At 51.6% G+C, this 21,671-nt stretch overlaps 1 protein-coding gene across 3 annotated transcripts in view; it reads right to left on the bottom strand.

Moving 5' to 3' along the window:
• Window positions 1–17,865: 17,865 nt before the first annotated feature.
• TDRD5 (tudor domain containing 5) overlaps window positions 17,866–21,671 on the bottom strand; it is a 52,725-nt gene continuing 48,919 nt past the window's right edge. For 2 of the 3 annotated variants that reach the window (XM_058660732.1, XM_058660734.1), the window contains 2 exons: window positions 20,932–21,145; window positions 17,866–18,118 (listed from right to left, as the gene is read on the bottom strand). In XM_058660732.1, coding sequence (XP_058516715.1) covers window positions 17,868–18,118; window positions 20,932–21,145 — 465 coding nt within the window. In that variant the 3' untranslated portion in view covers window positions 17,866–17,867. The remainder of the gene's footprint in view (window positions 18,119–20,931; window positions 21,146–21,671) is intronic. The other variant, XM_058660733.1, reaches the window with a different exon arrangement.

Raw genomic sequence — 21,671 nt, 5'->3', positions numbered from 1 at the left:
TGGCTTTCAATTCTTGAATACTTTTTTTGGCCTGATCCAGCTCTGCTTGCAGCTTTTTGTTTGTTTCCCCTGGTGACAGGAAATATCTTCCAATTCTGAGATTCTTTCTTCTGCCTCCTTCATTCTGTTTTGGAGACCCTCCACTGTGCTTTCAATTTGTTCCATTGTATTCGTATTATGTCAGCTTTCATTTGACTCATTTACTGTGTGACATGTTCTTTAAATTTCTTAAATTCCTGTATTATGTGCTTCTCTTTGCTGATAAGAAGCTTTATAACAAGTGTTTTGAATTCTATATCCCCCATTTTCTTGATGTCTTCCTCAGTTAACTCTGAGATTGGCAAAAGCGTTTGTTCCTTTGCAGGGGAGTCTTCAGTAATATTCATTGTGCCTTTGTCTCCTCTTTCGCTCTTGGTCATTGTACTTCTGGTTGTAAGAGTCTTCGCCTTAGGACAGGTTTCTAATCTAGGTTTCTAAGCTGTGTCACCCACAGGTGTAAGATTTGATTTAACTTATTGCAGTTGATACATGGCTCTTTGTTTGTAGTCACTTGTGCCACTCCCTCCAGTGACTTCCAGGTCTGGGTTTCGTATGTTAGACTTCCACCGTGGTCTCCACAGCCCCAGCTCCTGGCTTAGCACTCTCCACCTCCTGTGATGCCATGCTGAGGCTGCACCATTGTCTCTGCAACCTTTCTTTCACTTCCAGTTCAAGCAGTTCCCAGGATTACGGAGACACCAGGTGTCCTATATAACTAGATTGTTGATGGTCCTGATCTTGCCGGAACCTGTTGGCTGTTAGGTCTGAGGGCCACACAGACCTATTTTGACCTCTACAAAGCTAAAGTCGGCATTTTTTTTTCCCTGTGGGACCAATGCAATGCACTGAGCTCAGTGAGTTCTCACCGAGCACAGCACATGTGCAGCTCACTGTTGTCCCCTGAAGTCTTAAATCTCTGTAAGAAACGGCACCTGATGTGCCACTCCTAGAGTTCTTGACCTGCTGGTCATCAGGCCTGAGGGCTACCCGGACCTGTCTTAGGTGTAACCTGTAGGATGTCACGTTGTTGCAGTTCGCCGAGCCAGAAATGAGTTCACTCCCAGCTTAGTGCGTGCGCAGTACTGTCCATAGCCTTGGTCTTCCTGTATAAAATGGTGCCTGATTTGGCTCTAGGGGGTGGACTGGGCTGTGAAATCTACCCTGTTTCTGCACTGCCCATCTGAGACCTGCTGCTCTGTCTCTGCTCCTGGTCAAATCAAACAGACCAGCAAGATGGGCAGTTTTTTGCCTGGGTTCACCTGAGTTCCTGGTGGACTCTCTTCCCAGCTGGGTGATGGTGCAGTTCAGATCACCACTCGCCGAATGCCGCTGGGGTAGGGGTCACTGCAACACCAACTGTTGTGGCCACTGTTTTCCCATGTCTGTCCGTCTCCAGGTGTCTCTCTGCTGTTGTTCTGTCCTCTCCTGTTTCCTGGAATGTGCCCTCTCTGCTTCACACTGGCTAATGTTTCTCCATCTGTTTAAATGTGTCTTTAGGGCCCGGCGGCGTGGTCTAGTGGCTAAAGTCCTCGCCTTGAAAGCCCCGGGATCCCATATGGGCGCCGGTTCTAATCCCGGCAGCTCCACTTCCCATCCAGCTCCCTGCTTGTGGCCTGGGAAAGCAGTTGAGGACGGCCCAATGCATTGGGACACTGCACCTGCGTGGGAGACCCGGAAGAGGTTCCAGGTTCCCGGCATCGGATCGGCGCGCATCGGCCCGTTGCGGCTCACTTGGGGAGTGAATCATCGGACGGAAGATCTTCCTCTCTGTCTCTCCTCCTCTGTGTATATCTGGCTGTAATAAAATGAATAAATCTTTAAAAAAAAAAATGTGTCCTTACCCTATTCTGCCACCTTGATTACCTGCAACAGTACTTTTTCTGTACAAAACATTTTAAAATTAATTTCAGTTGGAGAATGGGACACCCCTCCACACTGTCTGCGGCATTGGTGTTTGGATCCAATGCAGAGGAAGGGGACACTGGTGTCTGCCAGCAGACAACGATCCTTCAAGAAACAAGGCTGAAAGACTTAGAAACACAAGATCAAAGGTAGCAGTGGAGAGAATCAGAGAGCACACAAGATACAAAGCAATATGCCTAGGACTGGGGGCTTCGCCACACTCTCAGGCTTGAGTGAGCGGGCCGCTGCTACACACGGCTTCCATTTGATTTCTTCCAATTTGTCATTACAATGACATAATCAACAGTCTTGATTACCCTACTGGTGCCAGGAAGTTGGGTTGCAGGTGGACTAATTCCCCTTATCCTCTGATTAGTACTCAATTAACTCCAAAGGTTTTCATGGCAACCAGGCCAAAGACGGATGTCTCCTCAGGTCATCTCTGTATCAGGCAAAGGCCACTTCAGCGTATGGGGGTCCCATGCCCCCATATGGTTCCCAAAGGTAACCACCGGGCAGAAAAACTGTAATGTTGAAGAAGACGGGAAGAAGCTTCACAGCTGCTCGTCGCTTACTGCGGCTACTTCCTCCCTAGGATTAAACAGGGCCAAGCTCACGCTAACTACGAAGTATTCCTGACAGGACGTCACTCAGGGGGCCTCTTTCTCCAGGGAAAAGGGTAAGTGCCAGTCCAGGTGTTGTTTCTCACTCTGCAACACCTCGCCAGCAGCCAGATGCAGATGTCTGTGGCTTTAACATCTGTTCCTGTGGTCACAGGATTGGCCTCAACGACTATGCTTACTTGGCTGCAGTTGAGGGTGGGTGAGTATTGTCTTTCAGCCCCAATCTATACTCACAGAGAAAGAAAAACCCAGTCCTGAGCCATGCTCTTGTCCTGTTTTTAATTTGCTTGATGAATGGGGGCACGTGGAATTCTGCAGGTGCTTGTAGGAGGAAGGGCAGATGCTCCCCTGCGAGGTGTAAGATTGGCAGTTAGGGGACGCTGTCTGCAACTCCCTACCCTGCCCTTGCTTCGGATTACCAGTCTCCAGCCATGTCCTGGATTTGTAGCTGGACTGATGCGAGGCCAGGCCCCAAAGGTCGGAGGCTGATGCCCCAGTCTGCTAATGGAGACTGACAGCAACAGGATTAAAAGCCGGAGTGCAGCACCCAAAAAGCAGGGCGGGAAAGCCGTGCCTCCTTGCCCGGGCCCATGGGCCTCTGTGGGCCTTTCTCAGAGAGCTGAACCATGAAGAGAGGTCTTTTCACCGAAGCAGAAGTTGAAAGAGAGAGGGGAAAACCAAAGAGTGATGATGAGAGGGCTTTGGTGAGTGGGGACAGAGGACGGATAAGAATTTTTCTGGGATATTTCTGGGGGCTGGGAAGTGGGCTTGTCTTTGGGGAAGCAGAGATGTCAGCGGGCGGAGCACCAAGTGACAGGTGCAGTGCTAGGCTGGGGTCCCATGCTGAGGCTAGTTGGTTGTCTGTGAAACCAGGGCAGCTTGGGAAGCAGGATACGTCACACCGTTAGAGGAAAGGAGCCACCTTGGCCACACCTGGCAGGGTGACTTCGGCCCCACACCATCCTCAGCATGACACCTCCACAGTCCCCTTTCGTGGCTGCCACTGAAAATGCCTCGTCACTTGGCCCTGCTACTGGCCTGCGTCCCCGGCTACCTCCTGCTTCCACGGTGAAGCGCTAGGATGCCTGAGGGGCAGCAATACCTGAGAGCCAACTCAAAAACACGTACAGAGCATCTGTCCTGCAGGCCGAGGCTGAGGGGAGTCAGGGCATCACAGTTAGAGGTAGCCTAGTAAGGCATTCACGGAGAGTCAACATGCTGCTCGTCAAAACAGTTAAGGGACATTCTCATGGAACGAGGACAAAAATCCTAAGAAGCCCCCCAAAGAGCCAGAAAAATCCTGGAAAAAGAAAAAAAAAGCACTATTGTGTCTAAAACACTGTGGCGCTGGCATAAAACCTGACACACATGTGGACCAGTGAGACAGAACAGACGTCCCAGAAAGCAGTCGGCGCCTCTGTGGCCAGTGACGGAAGTATCCATGAGAGAGGGGAGTCCTGACTGACAGGCTGGAGAGCCTGGTGTTCACCGTCACAGACTGAAACCTGACCCCCCACCTCACACCCTCTACAAACATCCACTCACAATGGCTCAAAGATCTAACCTTAATACTTGAAACTGTGACACAACCGGAAGATGACACTCTAAGACATCACTATAGGCACGCGCAGCAAAGAAGGACTGGCCCTATGGGATACATCCCAATGAGAAGCTTCTGGAAGGCAAAGCAAGCAACAACAGCAGGGGATGAAGTATTTACAAACTATGATTCCGACAAACGATTGACATCTAGAATATATAGAGAACTCAAAAAACTTAACACCAGGTAACCAACATACAACCTGTTAGGAAATGGCCAAATGGGGCTGGTGTTGCGGCATAGCAAGTGAAGCCCCTATCATGATGCCAGTATTCCAAACGGGCACAGGTTCATGTCCCTGCTGTTCCTCTGCCCATCCAGCTCCCTGCTAATGCCCTGGGAAAGCAGCAAAAGATGGCTCAAGGGTTGGAGTCCCTGCACCTGTGTGGGAGACCTGGACGAAGCCCCTGGCTTCAGTCTGGCCCAGCACTGACCCTGGCAGCCATGCAGAGAGAGAATGAGCAGATGGAAGATCTCACTGTCTTTCCCTCTCTTTCTGCAACTGACTTTCAAATAAACAAACCTAAAAAAAAAAAAGGAAAAAGAAAGAATGGCCAAGTGATCAGAATAGGCATTTCTCAAAAGCAGAAGTGCATATGGCCGACAAGACGTGAGAAGACGCTCAGTATCATGAGCTGTCAGAGGAATGTGGATCAAAGCCACCGTGAGGTTCCATCTCCCTGCAGTTACAATGGCTACTTCCAAAAGGCCAGAAGATCGCAAACACTGCTGAGAAGTGGGAAGATGTGAACCATCATGTACTGCTGTTGGGAATGACAATTAGAACATCCACTATGGAGAATACTTCGGAGTTTCCTCAAAAAGCTAAAAATAGGTCTACCGTATGACTCAGCTGTTGTAGCAGTGTGCCTCCAGCGGAAACGAAGGCAGCAAATCAGTTACCTGCCCTTCCGTGTGCCCCGTGGCGCTCTTCACAACAGCCAGGCTGTGCCCTCGGATGCACAGGGGAGAGGGGAAACATGCTGTAAGCCAGGGAATAGTATTTGGCAATTAAAAATGGGGAAATCTGGCATTCACCGCAAAACGGATGGGACTGGAGGTTACGTCAAATGAAATAAGCCAGATACAAAGACAAACACAGCATGTTCTCTCTTGTTAGGCACAAATTAAAAATTATCCGACCGGAACTTATGATATGAACTTGTAGAAACTGGGAATGGTGGGGGCAGGAGATGGGGGGAGATCGGATAACAGATGTTAAAGGAGTGACCAGGGTTACATACTGTGACAGTGGGTAAATTTAATCAACAGTACTGCACTCTCTTCTGCATAAAAAGAAAGAACGGAGCAGCTGGTAGGGTTGCAGGAAGGAAGAAAATTTAAGGACACAGAAATGCTGGCGGCCTGGCTTAATTCATTTTCACTGTGTCTGGGTGTTGTGCCCCATAAAGTTAGGCAAGTACTACATGTCAGTCAGAAGACACACATGGAATACCACCACCAAAGACACACATGAAACCACTAATCACATGGTAGCAACTAACTGTATGACGAGGCAAGGCAACACTTGCCCAAAGTTGTAAGTACTTAGAGATAGCTAATGAATATGCAGGAAGTTATTTGGAATGAGAACACCTGTCAGAAGAGCGAAGCTTGGACTTTGCCAAGTGATCCTCCCACAGCTCCCGGATGCTACTTTTCAGCTGCAGAGAGTGAAGCCAAATGGTCATTTCTGACCCTGTCAGCTCAGAGTTGAGGAGGGGTACGGCTCTTTTTGCAGGGTAAGAAATAGCCAACTGGGTACGGAGGTGCGTTCACTGAACAGCTGAGCTAAACGATGCTTTAACAGGGTGTCCTTACAATAGGCCCAGACCTAAACACCGTGGCTTCAGGATGAAAACCACTGAGCCTTCATTTCTTTCTGCTAGGGTCATTTGCCTTGGCCATAGATGATTCGAACCACTTTGCCATTTTATCCCTGAGGCTCATCCCTGGCCATATTCATAAAAAGTGGCAAGAGGGAAAACTTGTCTGTTGGCAGATTTTTAGTAAATAAAATAACAAAACCAAACAAAGCACAAACCCATAAACACCACCCCCTCCCTGCTGTCACATGGCCTTTTATATACACGGCCTGGGGACAAGAAGTTCCTTCCCTCGCTGCTCTCAGCACTGGAGGGGGCAGGGGCAGCAGGGAGAAGGTCACTTTGTGCCTGCTCGAGGGTTCTCGGCAGTGCCAGTCCCAAACTTCCTCCAAGCATACAGCCGTCTATTTAGGATTCCCAGGAAAGTCGCTCGTGTGTGCGGAGGACACAGATGCAATCTTCCATAGCTGTGGATGACGCAGAGCCACCCTGCACATTCCCTGGACTCCAGTAATGCCCAGCAGAGTTTGGCAATGTCTTTAGGAAAAAACAAGCTGTAAGAGCCATGGTGTAGAAGCGTAACCCTCTGCCTGTGGTGCTGAAGTCCCGTATGGACACCAGCTCAGGTCCAGCTGCTCCTCTTCTGATCCAGCTCCCTGCTTGTGGGATGAGAAGACAGCGATGGATGGCCCAAGTTCTTGAGCCTGTAGCACTCGCAAAGGAGACCTGGAAGAAGCTCTGGGCTCTTGGCTTCAGAAGGGTTTGGTCCAGTCATTGCGGCCATTGGGAAGATCTTTGTTTCTCCTCTCTCTAAATCTGCCTTTCAAATAAAAATAAAATAAAATCTAAAAAGCAGAAACAACAACAAAAAAACCCAACCCAACTTTGGAAGTACATGGGAACAGACAAGAATGGGAACTTGTCACAGTTGTAGTTGTGTACTCATAATGCCTTTTGATCAAAGCTGGGCATAAATGGCCCGGCCACTGTCCCATTTTGCTGCTCACCACAAGATCATTAGTGTGCTAACCTGTCACTTTCCATTCATTCTTGCACTACGTAATCAAGTACCTAGCCCTTACACTCCACCACCATGGGGTTTCTTCTTAACCTTCCTTCAGATTGTAACGTCTAATCCAAGTCAAGGTTAAAAGAATCCACATGAAAGGAGGATTCAGCTCAAAGAAAGTGTTACTGGGAGCACTCCTGGGTGAGCCCCACTTGTCCAGCACAGACACAAGGCCAGGGAAGTCCTGTGGAGGTCATGACCAAGGGCTTTTTCTTTTTTTTTTTTTTAAGATTTATTTATTTTATTACAAAGTCAGATATACAGAGAGGAGGAGAGACAGAGAGGAAGATCTTCCATCCGATGATTCACTCCCCAAGTGAGTGCAACGGCCGGTGCTGCCAATCCAAAGCCAGGAACCAGGAACCTCCTCCAGGTCTCCCACACAGGTGCAGGGTCCCAAGGCTTTGGGCTGTCCTCGACTGCTTTCCCAGGCCACAAGCAGGGAGCTGGATGGGAAGTGGAGCTGCCGGGATTAGAACCGGCGCCCATATGGGATCCCGGGGCGTTCAAGGCAAGGACTTCAGCCACTAGGCCACGGTACTGGGCCCGACCAAGGGCTTTTATATTCAAGTCAAAATAGGAAGTGGGGTGGGGCCTAGCAGGGGAAAGAACTTTTCCTTATATGGTAATGTGAGTGCTGATAGATTCCCTTGGGCTTGATCAGGGCCCATACATTACTTCCGGGACTGGCAGGGGCTTCTGGGTAAGGCAGTCTTTTGGCCTGGTTGCATCAGGCTGGGCCTTCCACAGAACTCACTTTAAATGTCAACTGAAATAATCAGGGTCTGGCTGGAAGATCAAAGTTGTAGTTTATACAGCAGGTGCTACTGAGGATTTATAACAGAACAAATCAGTCTTGCTTACGTGGACTGCTCTGTAATCTGAGTTTGGTTAGAGGGTTGTACACTGAATCAAGTTTGAACAATGTAGATTTATCTGTGGCTGTCAGTCACACTGAATAATGCAGACACTCTCATGAGCAGTTTAAGAAGAGCTGGCACTAGCTAGCTGACTTTATCACTGATGGGGCGCCTGGCGGTGCACACTCAGTCATGAATAGATTAATGCCATCCTCTCTAGAGCAGTTCTTTTCTTTGAAAGATTTATTTACTTTTATTGGAAAGGCAGATATACAGAGAGAAGGAGAGACAGAGAGGAAGATCTTTGCTCATTCACTCCCCAGGTGGCCGCAATGGCCAGAGCTGAGCTGATCCAAAGCCAGGAGCCAGGAGCTTCTTTTGGGTCTCCCACAAGAGTACCAGGTCTCCCAAGGGCATGGTTCCCCACGCAAGGCCGTTTCCATGCTGGTGAGGTCAGTGTCATGGTTTGCTCCCTGGTGTAAGTCTCACAATGTTTGTTGATTGCCACAAGATGTTGAGAAGCAGGATATGAGGATGCCCCAGTGCTCCTGATCATGCAGAGCCTTGTCTTATCCATTGGTGGCTGCTTCTCCAACGGCAAGCCCTCCAGGGGAAGTCATCTCCCTGACCGAGGCCCTGGCCAAACCCCTGACAACCGCCTTCGTCACATGCCCCTGGGCGCTGGCTAAGCTCCTTGGGGACTTTAAAGGGAGGCAGGCTAGGGAAGAACGTATGGGCTCTGAGCTGTGGATCAAGGCTCAGGGCCACCTAGCCTGAGCCCAGCTGTGTTGTGCTGGGTAAGAGAAGGCCAAGGGGGCTTTGTGGCCATGCACTGGGCCACACTGCACTGGGGGCAAAGAGCTGGCAATGGAGGCCCACAGGGCTCAGCCATGCCCTGTGGATCCCTCCACTGCCCTGCCAGACCTCTGGCTTAACCTGGAACCTTGTGGTGTCGGCCCCCGGGGTGCTGGGGCCCAGCATCAGGTTGTGCTCTGCGGGCAAAGGACAAGCTCTTCCTGTGGGCAGGTGGCAGCTGGCACCGTCGTCAGGGAGGTGTCCCCTTCCCCAGCTGCGGATGGCTGTCCGAGTGAATTCAATACATGGAAACAGGAAGCTACGGAGCTTGTGTCCAACAGGCCTCTAGTAAATTTCCACCAACTTAAACATAGCAGCCCCCTATTCCCACCTACAGTGAAGTGGGGATGAGAGGATGGAGAAGAAAGCCGTGTGCTACTGGGTTTCCGCTGACGCCTCAGGCTTTCTAGCCGGTGACTGCGTGTCTGTGTTCATGGTCACTGACTACTTCTGTGTCAGTAATTCAGGAGCATGCAGTGCAGAACTCAGGTTAAAGCGCTGTTGGACACACACGATTATGCTGGCTCTAAAGACTTGACCTCTCCTGGGATGCCCCGGGGGGGGGGGGTGAGGGAGGACTCGCGGTGGCCAGTCTGTGGCTGGACTGCTGCTTCCGGCCGGCGTCAGTGGAGACTGACGCCAGGGGCTTCCTGCGCGTGCCTTCCTCTCTGCCAACTGAGCGCCTTTGGGGTCACAGGGAGGTGAGGGCAGCTGCTGTTCCTGCTGCTCCCGCTTCGTCTTCGTTCTCCTGGGGGCTGACAACGCAGGCAGTAACCGCGGCAGTGAGAGCAGCGAAGGGTGTGTGGCTTTCCTGGGGACTCTGGAAAGTGACCACTTGAGAAGGTGCAGAGAGCCCCAGGGGAGGAAGGCAAGGGGCAGGGGTGGAGCGGCATGGGCGAGGCACAGAGGCAACACCTGGGCCTTTGGGCAAGGCTGGCAGCTCAGCAAGTGCAAGTGCGGGGACACCGTTACACTTGAAGTCCAGCTAGTTCCCGACTAGCTCTGTAAGTCTGAAACGCTGCAGAGGCATTTGCAGGGGCTCCAGGAAGGGGAGCTGAAGTGCGTGCAGTGGAAAGTCCGTGCATGGCTTTTCACCTTTTCTGTTGTTGCACCATAATAAGCTTACTGCTTTGCTTTGATTTTTCCATGAATGGTTGCAGATACTCTGGGTCCTTAGAGAGGGATCTGCTGTTTACCTGAAACCCACATCTGTCCTGAGCATCATGCATCGCATCTGATGCCACCCCTGGCAGGCCATGGAGTAAAGACTGACCACTGCCAAGGAGTCTGCCCAGGAGGTCCTGGCGAGCAGAGGGTTGGAGCTTGGGCAGAGGAGGGAGACTGGCTGGCTGGCTGGCTGCTGTGAGGGGTGCAGCCTGCAACTGTGTTGTGTGAGGTGGGGAGCCAGGAGAGCCTGGGTGCTGGGAATGGAGTGGTGAGAGGTGCTCAGACCACAGAGACCTCCTGTGTCAAGCTGATGGGAGAGGAGTTGGCGGGAAGGCCAGAGGGCTGATGGGCAAGGCTGGGGATAGCCGCAACAGGGTCGCAGAGTTCACAGGAGGCGCCACGTGAGTGCAGGTGAGGCTGACGGGCTCCCTGGAGATGTGCTGAGATTGAAGCGCCTGGATGTTCAAGGGGAGGGGGGTCCCGAGCTCGTGGGAGAGCTCAGCACACAGATGACAGTCACGCAACTGCAGGGAGGCACTCGGGGAAGGAGAGTGGTGCCCTGCAGCAGGGAGGCGTCAGGGAAAGCGGGAAGCTGGCAAGGCTGATGCTGCGGCTTGACCTGAGTGTGACTGGAGCGTGTGGGTGACAACCTGCACCGGAAGGAGAGCCAGCTGTCGGCAGCTAAACAACACAGGCAACTCCTGGGCGAAAAACCACGGCCTTCTAGATGCTGCCATTTATGGTTGAGACTGGGAACACAGCAATTTTTTAAAAAGATTTATTCATTTTCATTGGAATGTCAGATTTACAGAAAGAGAAAGATCTTCCATCCGCAGGCTCACTCGCCAAGTGGTTGCAACAGCCAGAGCTGAGCTGATCTGAAGCCAGGAGCCAAGAGCTTCTTCTGGGTCTCCCTCGCAGATGTAGGGTCCCAAGGCTTTGGGTTGCCCTCTACTGATTTCCCAGGGAGCTGGAAGGGAAGTGGTAGATACAGTACACGAACCCATGCCCATATGGGATCCCAGGCATGCAAGATGAGGATTGCACTGGGGTATTGCACCAGCTCCTGGATTCAGTTTTTCTGGTTCTTGAGCTTCTTCTTGCAAACACAGGTCAGTAGTAGGGGATGGGATGACTTTGAGAATGTAAGAACCCCAACATCTGATGTAGTACTAAGTAAACATTAAGATTACGGTGTCAGTTTTGTCTGTAAGATGTGACGGTGGCAACAGTTCCTGTCAATCAGGGTGGTGGTGGGAGTAGCAAATGAGATCATTTACAGACAGCACTGAGCCGCCTGGGGCAGGCTGCACCCGCTCAGGTTTCCAGTCTCCCAGCCATTCTCTGGGGAACAGAGTGGCCGAGCTCCTTTGCAGACACAGTGCTGTGAGGTCACCACTGGGGGTGCAGGACTAGCAGGAGCTCCCCTGGGGGGAAGGCTGCTCGCCCTTGGGCCGGCCCCATGCAGATGGTGGTGGTTGGGAGTGACTTGACATTTTCGTGTGCCCCACAGAAGTGGCCTGTCTCTGAGAAGTGGCCATGGGGCATCGGGAGAGTAAGTGGCCTCCTTCCAGGGATGCAGAATTCCCACGGCATGGCCGTGCCCTGCTGGGATTCCTAGAGTCAAGGGCTGTCCCTCAGAAAGCATGCACAAACATCAACTTTTACATCTGGAGGTAAGACAATTCTTGTAAGGACTCGCAATGTAAACGTGCCTAAACCATAAGCATTTTGATATCCGCCTTCCCCTTGCCCCTACAACGTTTTTCTTGGGCCTTTTTCCCACACAGCAGGCTTGAGTTAATGCTTGGAGCTTCCGAACATGATCAAGAGGTGGGGTGACGGGGTGGCGGCGCCTGCGGGTTCCCCAAAATCTTCCAGGAACCCAGGGTTACAGTGTTACAGCCTGAGGACTGTGCAGGGGGAGCCCTGGGGGATAGAGATCAGACATTGTGAAGTATGGGAAGATCATGCAAAGAGAAGCACTAGAACTCCCTGCTTCCCGCAGAATTCACTTGTAAGACGCTTCGCTTTCTCCCCTGGTGCCTGTAGAGAGGTTGGTCTAAGTGAGCCCCCGCTCCAGCTGCAGCTGCAGCCAAACACTCTAGCTGCAGCTGGCGGCAGGACGCTTGTCCTGGAGTGCCACCTAGCAGCAGGAAGACGCAACCGCTCACTCCCAGAACTGCAGCTGCTCAGATTCCAGCTGGGGCCCCACAGCCCTCCCGGGGTGTACTCTGAGGGGCGTTCATGGAGGAAGACCCTGGGTGCGTAACCTCAGCTCAGAACTGCCAAGGTGTCTGCCACTGCACTCGGTGGCGGTCGCGGCGCCGGAACCTGAAGGCAACTGGGCCCTGGGGACCTCTCTGGAAAGGACGACGGGGTGGGACGAGGGAGCTCTCACTACTTCTCTCACAGCCGGGCAGCCGGTCCAAGGTGGGAGGTGCTTTCTGAGAGCTCCCCCAGGTGATTTACGTGCGGGCCAGGCTTGCACCTGTTGCCTTGGTAATGGCTGCTTTTAGGATTTTACATTACAGTGTGCTTTCCTAATTTATTGTTTAAAATCCCATTTTGTCACATAACGCTGTTTTTAAAAGAACAGAAACCTCAGTTTTAATCTGAACACAATAAGCATCCCTAGAAATTGTGGTACAATTCTGTAGGCAGGAGCATTTTGTAGGAGCCAGTCCTTCATGTCTGACACTTGTTGAAAGTTAATGACTGGAATGGAAGTGAGGGACCGATTGTGCGTAACACAGAAACTTGGGGACTTGTTAAAAAGCTAGTTCTGCCAAGCTGTAGCAAGGCTTTGTCTGACGCATGCTACGCTCATGATCTGCTCAGAGACAAGGCAGTTTCAGCGGGAGCTGGCCTCTGGACGTAGCTGACGGACTTGACAACGCTACGAGACCTCCTCTTTCAGCTGCTGTCAGAGGCTGGTGGGTTGACCCACAACATCCAGAATGGCTGTATTTCTGAAAACAGCCGGAGAAGCCAGCAGAGGGTGCATAGCTGTACCACTGGCTCACTCTATGCGGTGACTTGGTTTCTGTTGCAAGCTCACCGTTTTCTCCTTCACTTGTTGAGATGCCATTGCTGTTGAGCCTCATGTGAAGGCAACAGCTGACAGAAATTAATCAGTGTTTCTGAAAGGTTGGGCAAAGACAAACCTGCATCAACGGCCAAAAACCGTCCACCTGACCTTCATCTCTCGCTCGGCCTGCGACGTGGTGTCCGCTGCGTGATCACCCCGTGCTAGCCAAGCATCCCATCCCTCGTCAGCTCTCTGCGCTACACAGCAAGCAGCATTACTTTGAAAATCCAGGTGAAGAAGAAATGCTGATTCTGACTTTGCTTATATGTTTCCTTGGCTTATCCTTCCAAGGACAGTCACCCTCGGGGGAAGGCGCCCTGTGGGGGTCCCCTCTCACCTAGACACAGACTTAACGGAAAGCTGCTGCCATGGGAGTACCTATGGCACTTGCAAGAGGTCTTCCCACACGTTCCAGGAAGAAATGACTCCCCCCCGCAGTCTGCTGGACGGGAGGATAAAGGGCAAGTTTTCCAAATGGGAACCACCTGGAAGCGACCCGCTCTTGGCAGCAGGCTGCAGCAGCGGCTCCGGGTGAGGAATCAAGCCAAGGAGACGGCTGAGTGTGTCGGTGGGGTGAGGTTTGGTATCTGACATCTGGGTGGGTCAAATTGGGCTTAAGTACCTGGATGGTGGCTTCGAAGGATCTGACATACCACCATAAACAAGAGAACAGACATGAGTCTTTGGAACCCAGCTGTTCGCAGCTTAAAAAGTAGCTCCAATGTGACCTAATTTCCAATTTCATGGAATATAAGGCTAAGGTGCCTAAGAAAAAGAGATCATGGCAAAAATGAAGGCACATGTTTTAGTCAATGAGAGACAAACGTATTTTCCAACTATACATGTTTTGTTTTGTTACATAACTAAAGTTCTTTGGGTCACACTAAGTGAAAACAGTGTTCTAGCAGGCCAGTGACACCAAACCTTGGTGACTGGTGACGGAGGACAGCTGGTAGGAACGAGGCTATGCAAGGTGACAATGTTTTCAGTGTCTTTGTGATGGCTCCTGAAAAATTATGGACAAACCATTTCCTCGGCACCGTTGTAGGGTCAATTCTGAGAGGGTATCAAACGTGTTAGGACAGCCTTGAGACCCAGTGTAGGCGCACAGCAAACTGAGGACGATTGGGATGATGTTCACTCCTTACGATGCCCTGGCTTTCAGATCATTTAATGGCTCACTCTTTACGGTCAAGAATATGAGATCTTTGTGGATTGGTCCCTCTGCCCCCCGAATAGCTAGGGCCTGTTCAGCCTCAGAACCACCATTTTTCTGGATTGGGTCTTCTGGCTTCCGGTCATTGAACCTGCACAAGGAGGAGCTGCAGGAGTTTCCCCGGGGAGGCGGCTGAGCTCGGAATCAGCAGATATGGGAATCCAAGCCGAGCCTCCTCTGCGCTTTAGGTTTCCTCATCTGTGGTCCTTGTGGGTCAAGTTACACATCTGAGCTGTGGGAGTGCTAAGGGAAAGGGCAGGGGCTGGGGGACTGCAGACATCTGCGCAGCTGGGATGGAAACCTGGCTGCTTCCGCAAGTTCCTCTGTCACGCCTAGCAGTTAAGAACCACGTCCCTTTATGTCAGCACTCCATCCCCTCCCGTAGTCTGCAGGGTTCCACTTCCCAGGGACCGCCTTCACCGCTAATGTTTCCATAACATGGAACACGCTAGGGGCAGGTGCTGGCCACAGCTCCTACATATCTTTGGTATCTTTTTTTTTTTTTTCAGAGAGAAGTTTGAGAAGTGACCCTGTGAACGGGGAGTACAGGGACAAGAAAGCGCCTCCTGAAAGCCGGGTGCCTCTTGGAAGGAGAGAGGGAGACACGCCCTGGTGTGATTCCTTCTTAAGCAGAAATCTATTTACTAATTTCCAAGTGATCTGTTAGATCTGCTTAATGTTTGAGGCAATTTTAGTTAATTAACAAACAAAACCCACGTTTCTTGGAGAAGCAGGTAAGCACACCAGCCCATCAATGGTTCATTCCGTGCGCTAACACCATCAGGATGTGCCTGACCTAGCAGGCTGCCTTCAGGCTGGGCATGGTGAGATGTTTGGCTATTTGCGAATGGATGGGACTCTGAAAACCTTCAGTCCAGTTTTATTTAATAATCTCCATCTGGTTTACGGAGCCTGTCAGGCGATACATCAGGCCCCTCGCTGCGGCGGCCTAACCCTGGCAGCCAGTGCTGCGCTGCACAGGTGGCGGGCCTTCCACCGGCCCTTGTCCCGCAACACCCCCTCCTGTCAGAGTCCCATGCAGCTCTGCTTTGCAGGACCCACTAGTTCAGGACTTTACTTTTCAATGTGATCATGTGTAAATGTGCAGGGCTCTGCCAGCCCGTCAGCCGGGTGTCCTGCAACTCCCAGCCACTTCTCTAGTAATGACGTCTGACGTAAGATCACGAAGGCCAAGGGGGTCCCGTTCTGTCTGTCAGATCAACCACCAGTGACGCTTCCAGGCTTTGTCTTTCTATGGAGGAAGGGGCCAATTTAGTGTATCATTTTATGGATATATTGAAATTAAAGGTGAGTCTGGATTTAGACATTTCTATTAGCATATTCTAAGGCTTCTAGAGGGGAAATTATCACACTTTGGGTTAACTTTGGTTCATCATTGCTTAAAGGTTTAGCAATAACATTTCAAATCTGAGGAGGGGAACATCCAGCCCATAGGACATACAGATCTGGCAAAATCATTTGGCCCTGTTTTGCCATGGCAATCAAAGGCAGGATCTGGAATTCACTAAGTGTACAGCAGGCTAATTTCTAAACTGACAGCTTTATCTGGCCCAAGAATAACATTACGAATGTGCAGGTGGTCCTTGGCAGCACAAGGGTGCCCCCCTGTTCTAGGGCGCTGTCAATTGCTCCCCACCGTCCTCCCTCAGCAGTGGAGAGGAGCAGTTGTCAGCGAGTAGTTGAGGAGTCCCTGCCGCGGGCACCAACAGGAGGCCGGGTCTGCATGACTGTGCTGTGTGCAGATGAGGAGCAAGCCTTAAGAGTACTTTCAGAGCCAATTCTGAATGGGGAGTTCACTCCAGGAGTAAAACAGTATGAGGGTGGGTCTGCAACTTCAGCCCAAAGGAACGAGTGTCACTTGCACTGCTCAATTTCTCACTTTAGTCTCTCCAGTGATGACTTACGCCATGAGCCAACAGGTTGTCATAATGTATTTCACACAATTTGACTTGAGAGAGCATCATGTCTATACATGCTCTGCCACTACCACTGTCCAGCTCCTGCGGCCTCCCACCAGGTGCCCGGACACTGAGCACACTGCAGAGGGCTGTGGCTGCGTGTGGGGAGCGGGTGCTGAAGCCGCTCCGGGATTGAGTGGGGCCGTTGCAAGACAACGGCTGGCCCAGGGCCAGGAGGCGGAGTTGGTCTCACCAGCAGGTAAACAGGAAGTCACAGGGATAGGCTAATGCCTTCGCTGTGATTACTGGCTTATCATGTAGCGCCAAGTGGACCCACAGGGAGAAGTGATTGGTGGAGAACGATATAAAAGTAGCCGGTAAAAGCTAGGCGGGGACGACGGATGGACGGTGGATGGCGGACGGTGAAAGACAGACAAGGGAGAAGGACGGGCGGGAAGAAGGGTGGCGGAGGGAGAGCTGGAGAAGAGGGATGCAGACAGAAGCAGTAGAAGCAGTTCGGAGACGGGACAGGAACGGAGAAATGCGGCAGAAAGTGGGGGAAGACGGGAAGAAGGGTGGCGGAAAGAGGGCTGGAGAAGCGGGGAGGAAAGCTTGAGGGGTCCGGTTGCAGTTCCGACTTTTCCAGGACCCTCAAGAGTGTGCCTCATCTTTTTAGTGTTGCTGCTGGGTGGCGACAGCTGTGCCACCCCACCAGAGGCGCCTGGGCACTGAGCATACTGCAGAGGGCTGTGGCTGTGGCCCAAGCCGCCCAGGCACTGAGGGCACTGCAGAGGGCTATGGCTGCGCCCCCTGAGGTGCCTGGGCACCTCGAGGGCACTGCAGAGGTATGTGGCCCCTGAGGCGCCCGGGCACTGAGGGCACTGCAGAGGGCTGTGGCTGCGCCCCCCGAGGTGCCCGGGCACTGCAGAGGGCTGTGGCTGCGCCCCCCGAGGTGCCCGGGCACTGAGGGCACTGCAGAGGGCTGTGGCTGCGCCCCCTGAGGTGCCCGGGCACTGAGGGCACTACAGAGGGCTGTGGCTGCACCCCCCCGAGGTGCCCAGGCACTGAGGGCACTGCAGAGGGCTGTGGCTGCGCCCCCCGAGGTGCCCGGGCACTGAGGGCACTACAGAGGGCTGTGGCTGCGCCCCCCCGAGGTGCCCGGGCACTGAGGACACTGCAGAGGGCTGTGGCTGCGGCTCAGGAATGGCCTCTGCTGAAGGCAGCTGCATTTTCTGCTGTATTATTTACAGGACCCAAACTTCAAGGTGTGGAATTTCTTTTTTTTTTTTTTACAGATTTCAGTATTTGAAAGAAATAATGATGACCTGTGACATAAGACTTCAAATTAGAAAGCAGAAACCTTAACATTCAGACATTCTTTTTCTAAAGAAAATGATGTGACAATATTTTTGTCCAGCTAAATATGTTTCACAAAATTTTAGCTTTTCACTTTTCACTTTTATCAGTCATGATATGCACAAGGAAAAGGTTTACAAACAAACAACAAAAGCTTGTTTAAACTGCTGCACCAAAACCAAAGCTCAACTACAGAATAATCAATAAAAAATGAAACCATTAAATATCAATACTTACACCTCAAAGTGGATTGTTAGTAAGACAAAGGCGTCAGCAGCATCTTGCGGCAGCCCCCACTGCACCCTGAGGCCCTCCAGCCCTGTGTGCCCTGGCCCTCCCTCCTCTCACACCTCCATCCTGTTCACACTGGGGTACCAGAGCAGGAGACTCCGGGACGTGGCCAGCCGGGCAGCGGCTCCCAGCGCAGCAGTGGCCGTGCTCCGAGGAACGTAGAGCTTCTGGGAAATCTGGTGTTCGGGAGACAAAATCAGAGAGAGCTGGTCCATGGCTCCTTGCACCTTGTCCTTGTCCTTGAACACAGTAATGGCGTGGCTACCAGAAACCTCATTCTTCAGGCTTCCTGGAGAGCTTTCCACTAAAATGAAAGAACACACCTTCGCAGAGCTTCCCACAATCGCTGCCACCCAGTCCTTACTAACACCGGTACAAACACGCTCTGCGCCGGGGCGACACACGGCCACCAAGAGGGTGAGTCCCGGGGAAGTCAAAGGGCGACCTGTGAACAATTCAGTCCTGCCCTGCCCGCTCCCTGCCTTCCTGCCACTGAGAGAAGCTTTTGCTGCCTTGGTCAACACAGTTGTGTGGCCAGCTGTGTGGCCAGTTTTGGACAAACTCTTCCTGCAGTCCACCACTGCAGACACCCCACAGGTTGAAGTTCGCTGGCTACAGTTTAGCACTGCTCTAGATCTTAAAACCATGGATTAAAAAAAACCTCAGGGAAAATTCATCCAGTGCTTTATTCACCTTTGCCTCTCTGGCACCTAGCAGAGGGGCGGGTGGTAGATGCCCCGCATGTTTGTGGTGTGTTTTGTTCAAGTAGAATTTGAATGCTTTTTCATAAAGGTTTTTCTAATCATAAAACTAACACCAGGAATCAGGAAAGGAGATGGCTATCATTACTAAAGACTTTAAAAGAAAATCTTGGGTATAAACATATGAAAAGATAGCCAGGTGACCAAAAAATTTAAAAAGCACAATCTGTACTTTTCACCATGATGCTATGTAACAGGGATCCAACGGAAACCTTGACAATGTGTGGAAGAATGGCTGTCAGACACTGAACAGCACGCAGGGCCGCGTCCCCTGGGAGATGAGAGAGAAACTGTGAGCGCCTCAGGTCATGGTTGGTAAATACGGTCCTGCGATGGTCTAGTAAGGAAAGATCCAAACTGAGCCCGAGGCCTTCCTGACCAGCACCTGCAGGATGGGGGTCTGGAGGGGAGGCAGGCAGAGAGGGGCAGCTGGGCACCCGCAGGATGGGGGTCTGGAGGGGAGGCAGGCAGAGAGGGGCAGCTGGGCACCCGCAGGAGGTGTCCTGAGGCTTAGCTGAGCAGTGACCCGGCTCATGTGTGGGAGGAACAGCCAAGGCCTTGGAAAAACCTATCAGAATATTAGGAGGGCTTACCATGGGCTAGTGTGTGAAGACACCCCAACATACTTGACATCAAGTCCGTCCAGACTGCACCAGGGCACTGCCTACACAGTGGGCTGAATTAGGATGAGACGGGGCTAATGAAACCTAACAGAAGGTGGAAGAAGACAGTTTTGGGGAATTCAATCATCCCCCTTCCTTCAACAGACAGACAGGAAGGAATGAAATGAAGGTAGAAATCCAGCCAACAATGTAGGAATTCATAGTCTGGCCTTCCAAAAAAACTACAAGAAATGCAAAGAGCCAGGAGAACAGAAGCCGTAACCAGGAGACAAATCGCAGAAGATGAGCGGGTTCCAAGTGGCGGCTACGAGAGGCTCCCGCACCCGACAAGGCAGAAGATGAGCGGGTTCCAAGTGGCGGCTACGACAGGCTCCCGCACCCGACAAGGCAGAAGATGAGCGGGTTCCAAGTGGCGGCTACGACAGGCTCCCGCACCCGACAAGGCAGAAGATGAGCGGGTTCCAAGTGGCGGCTACGACAGGCTCCCGCACCCGACAAGGCAGAAGATGAGCGGGTTCCAAGTGGCGGCTACGACAGGCTCCCGCACCCGACAAGGCAGAGGAAGGCCTGGCGACGACGAGGGGGAAAATGAAAGGTGAATGTCTAAAACCCCAAGCCGACCCTAGAGGTGAAGAGCGGAATGGGACCCCACCCGAGACGGACGCACTAGACCACATGCCGACAGACGGCAGGCTGAGTACAGCACCCAAGACGACACAGAAAGCTACAGTTATGAAGCATCATACTCGGCTTGATCACAATAAAAACATTTTTGCTCTTGCAAACATTATTAAGAAAAGGCAAGCCACAGAATGGAGGAAATGTATGTGGACTTGTGCACATGACAAAACTGTACAGCAGGCAAGAAGATAACCTAATTTTAAAAATGAGTAAAATACTTGGACAGGCACCTAACTAAAGATGGATGGAAAACAAGAATATGAAAAGATGAGCATGGTCACCAGGAAAATACAAATGATACATTACCACATAACCCACCAGACTGGCAAAATCTGAAAAGACTGAAAATGCCATCAGTGGGCAAGGTTGTTCAACTGTCAGAATTTTTACGCCTTGTTGGTAGGAACGCAAAAATGGTACGGCCACTTTGGAAAACATTCTGGCAATTTTTTACAAGGTGAAAATGAAATCACCATTTGACCTAGCACATCCACTCTTCCACTGAACGCAAATAAAACATGTTTACACAGAGAGCTGCGTGCAAATGTTCCCAGAGGCAACGCAGACATCCACAACTGGCGAACAGGTAGACCGCAGTCTGAGAACACAGCACAATTCTCAGCATTAAAGAGGATCAAAGTTTTGGTATTAATTACAGGATAAATGCAACTCTAAAATACAGTAAGTGAATTAGGCCATTCACAGAATCAGCACTTTCCACGATCCTACCAAGGGCAGTGTGACGTGCCAGAGGTTGGTGAGCAGCTGCAGGCGATCACTGCAGTGGAGCAAAGGCCTGATTGTGATGGTGGTCCAAGTGCACACACGTGTCAAACCCTCAGGACTGTGCACTCACACATGGCAAATGTGACTCGATATGAACGGGAAACACCCCAAAATAATTCCAAGAATGAAAGAAGAGTGGTAAATTAAAGGGAACAGTTGAGCTTCAAAACAAGCCTGCAGCCTAGCAGGTGCACTCTGAAAGAGACAGCACAGCCCTGCACTGTGACCCGCAGCTGGCAAGCACGTACGAGCAAACGTCAGCCTACCAGAGCCATGGTGATCTTCTGGGGAGTCCAACGCTGCAGGAGGCGAGTCGAGCGCTGCTGGAGAGAGCTGGATCGGCTTTGGCTGCCCCTGGGGGCTGTCAGGTTCAAAAGGGCTCCCTTCTGCTAACTGCTGTGACTGGATCAGAGAGACATAGAACTCCTCCAGTTTGGGCAGTGTGGAGCAATCGGAGGGCTCCTTTAGACTCAGCTGCTGCTGCAGGATAGCAAAAACAGGATAAAGGCGTGAAAAGTAACTTAGTAGAACAAGAAGAATTTAGTCCTTTTACTTGCCTTACATGCCAAATGGAAATCATTTTGTCCACCATTAAACATCTCAATTTCAGGAAGGTAGATACTCTAGAAAACAATGAACTCCTCCTGACCCTACTCTATGAGTGCTGTGTACTGAGTGCTCCCACACAGCTGAGGGGGTGTGGCAGGACCCCAGTCCATGAGTGCTGTGTACTGAGTGCTCCCACACAGCTGAGGGGGTGTGGCAGGACCCCAGTCCATGAGTGCTGTGTACTGAGAGCTCCCACACAGCTGGGCAGTGTGGCAGGACCCCAGTCCATGAGTGCTGTGTACTGAGAGCTCCCACACATCTGGGCAGTGTGGCAGGACCCCAGTCCATGAGTGCTGTGTACTGAGTGCTCCCACACAGCTGGGCAGTGTGGCAGGACACAAGGGCAACACGTAGTGTGGCATGTGTCTTGTCACCTCTGCACCAGCGCACACATGAC

Source organism: Ochotona princeps, chromosome 2, assembly GCF_030435755.1.
Source record: "Ochotona princeps isolate mOchPri1 chromosome 2, mOchPri1.hap1, whole genome shotgun sequence".
Taxonomy (NCBI): Eukaryota; Metazoa; Chordata; class Mammalia; order Lagomorpha; family Ochotonidae; genus Ochotona; species Ochotona princeps.
Note: the sequence above shows the minus strand (reverse complement) of the source record. Positions and strands in the feature narration are given on the sequence as shown.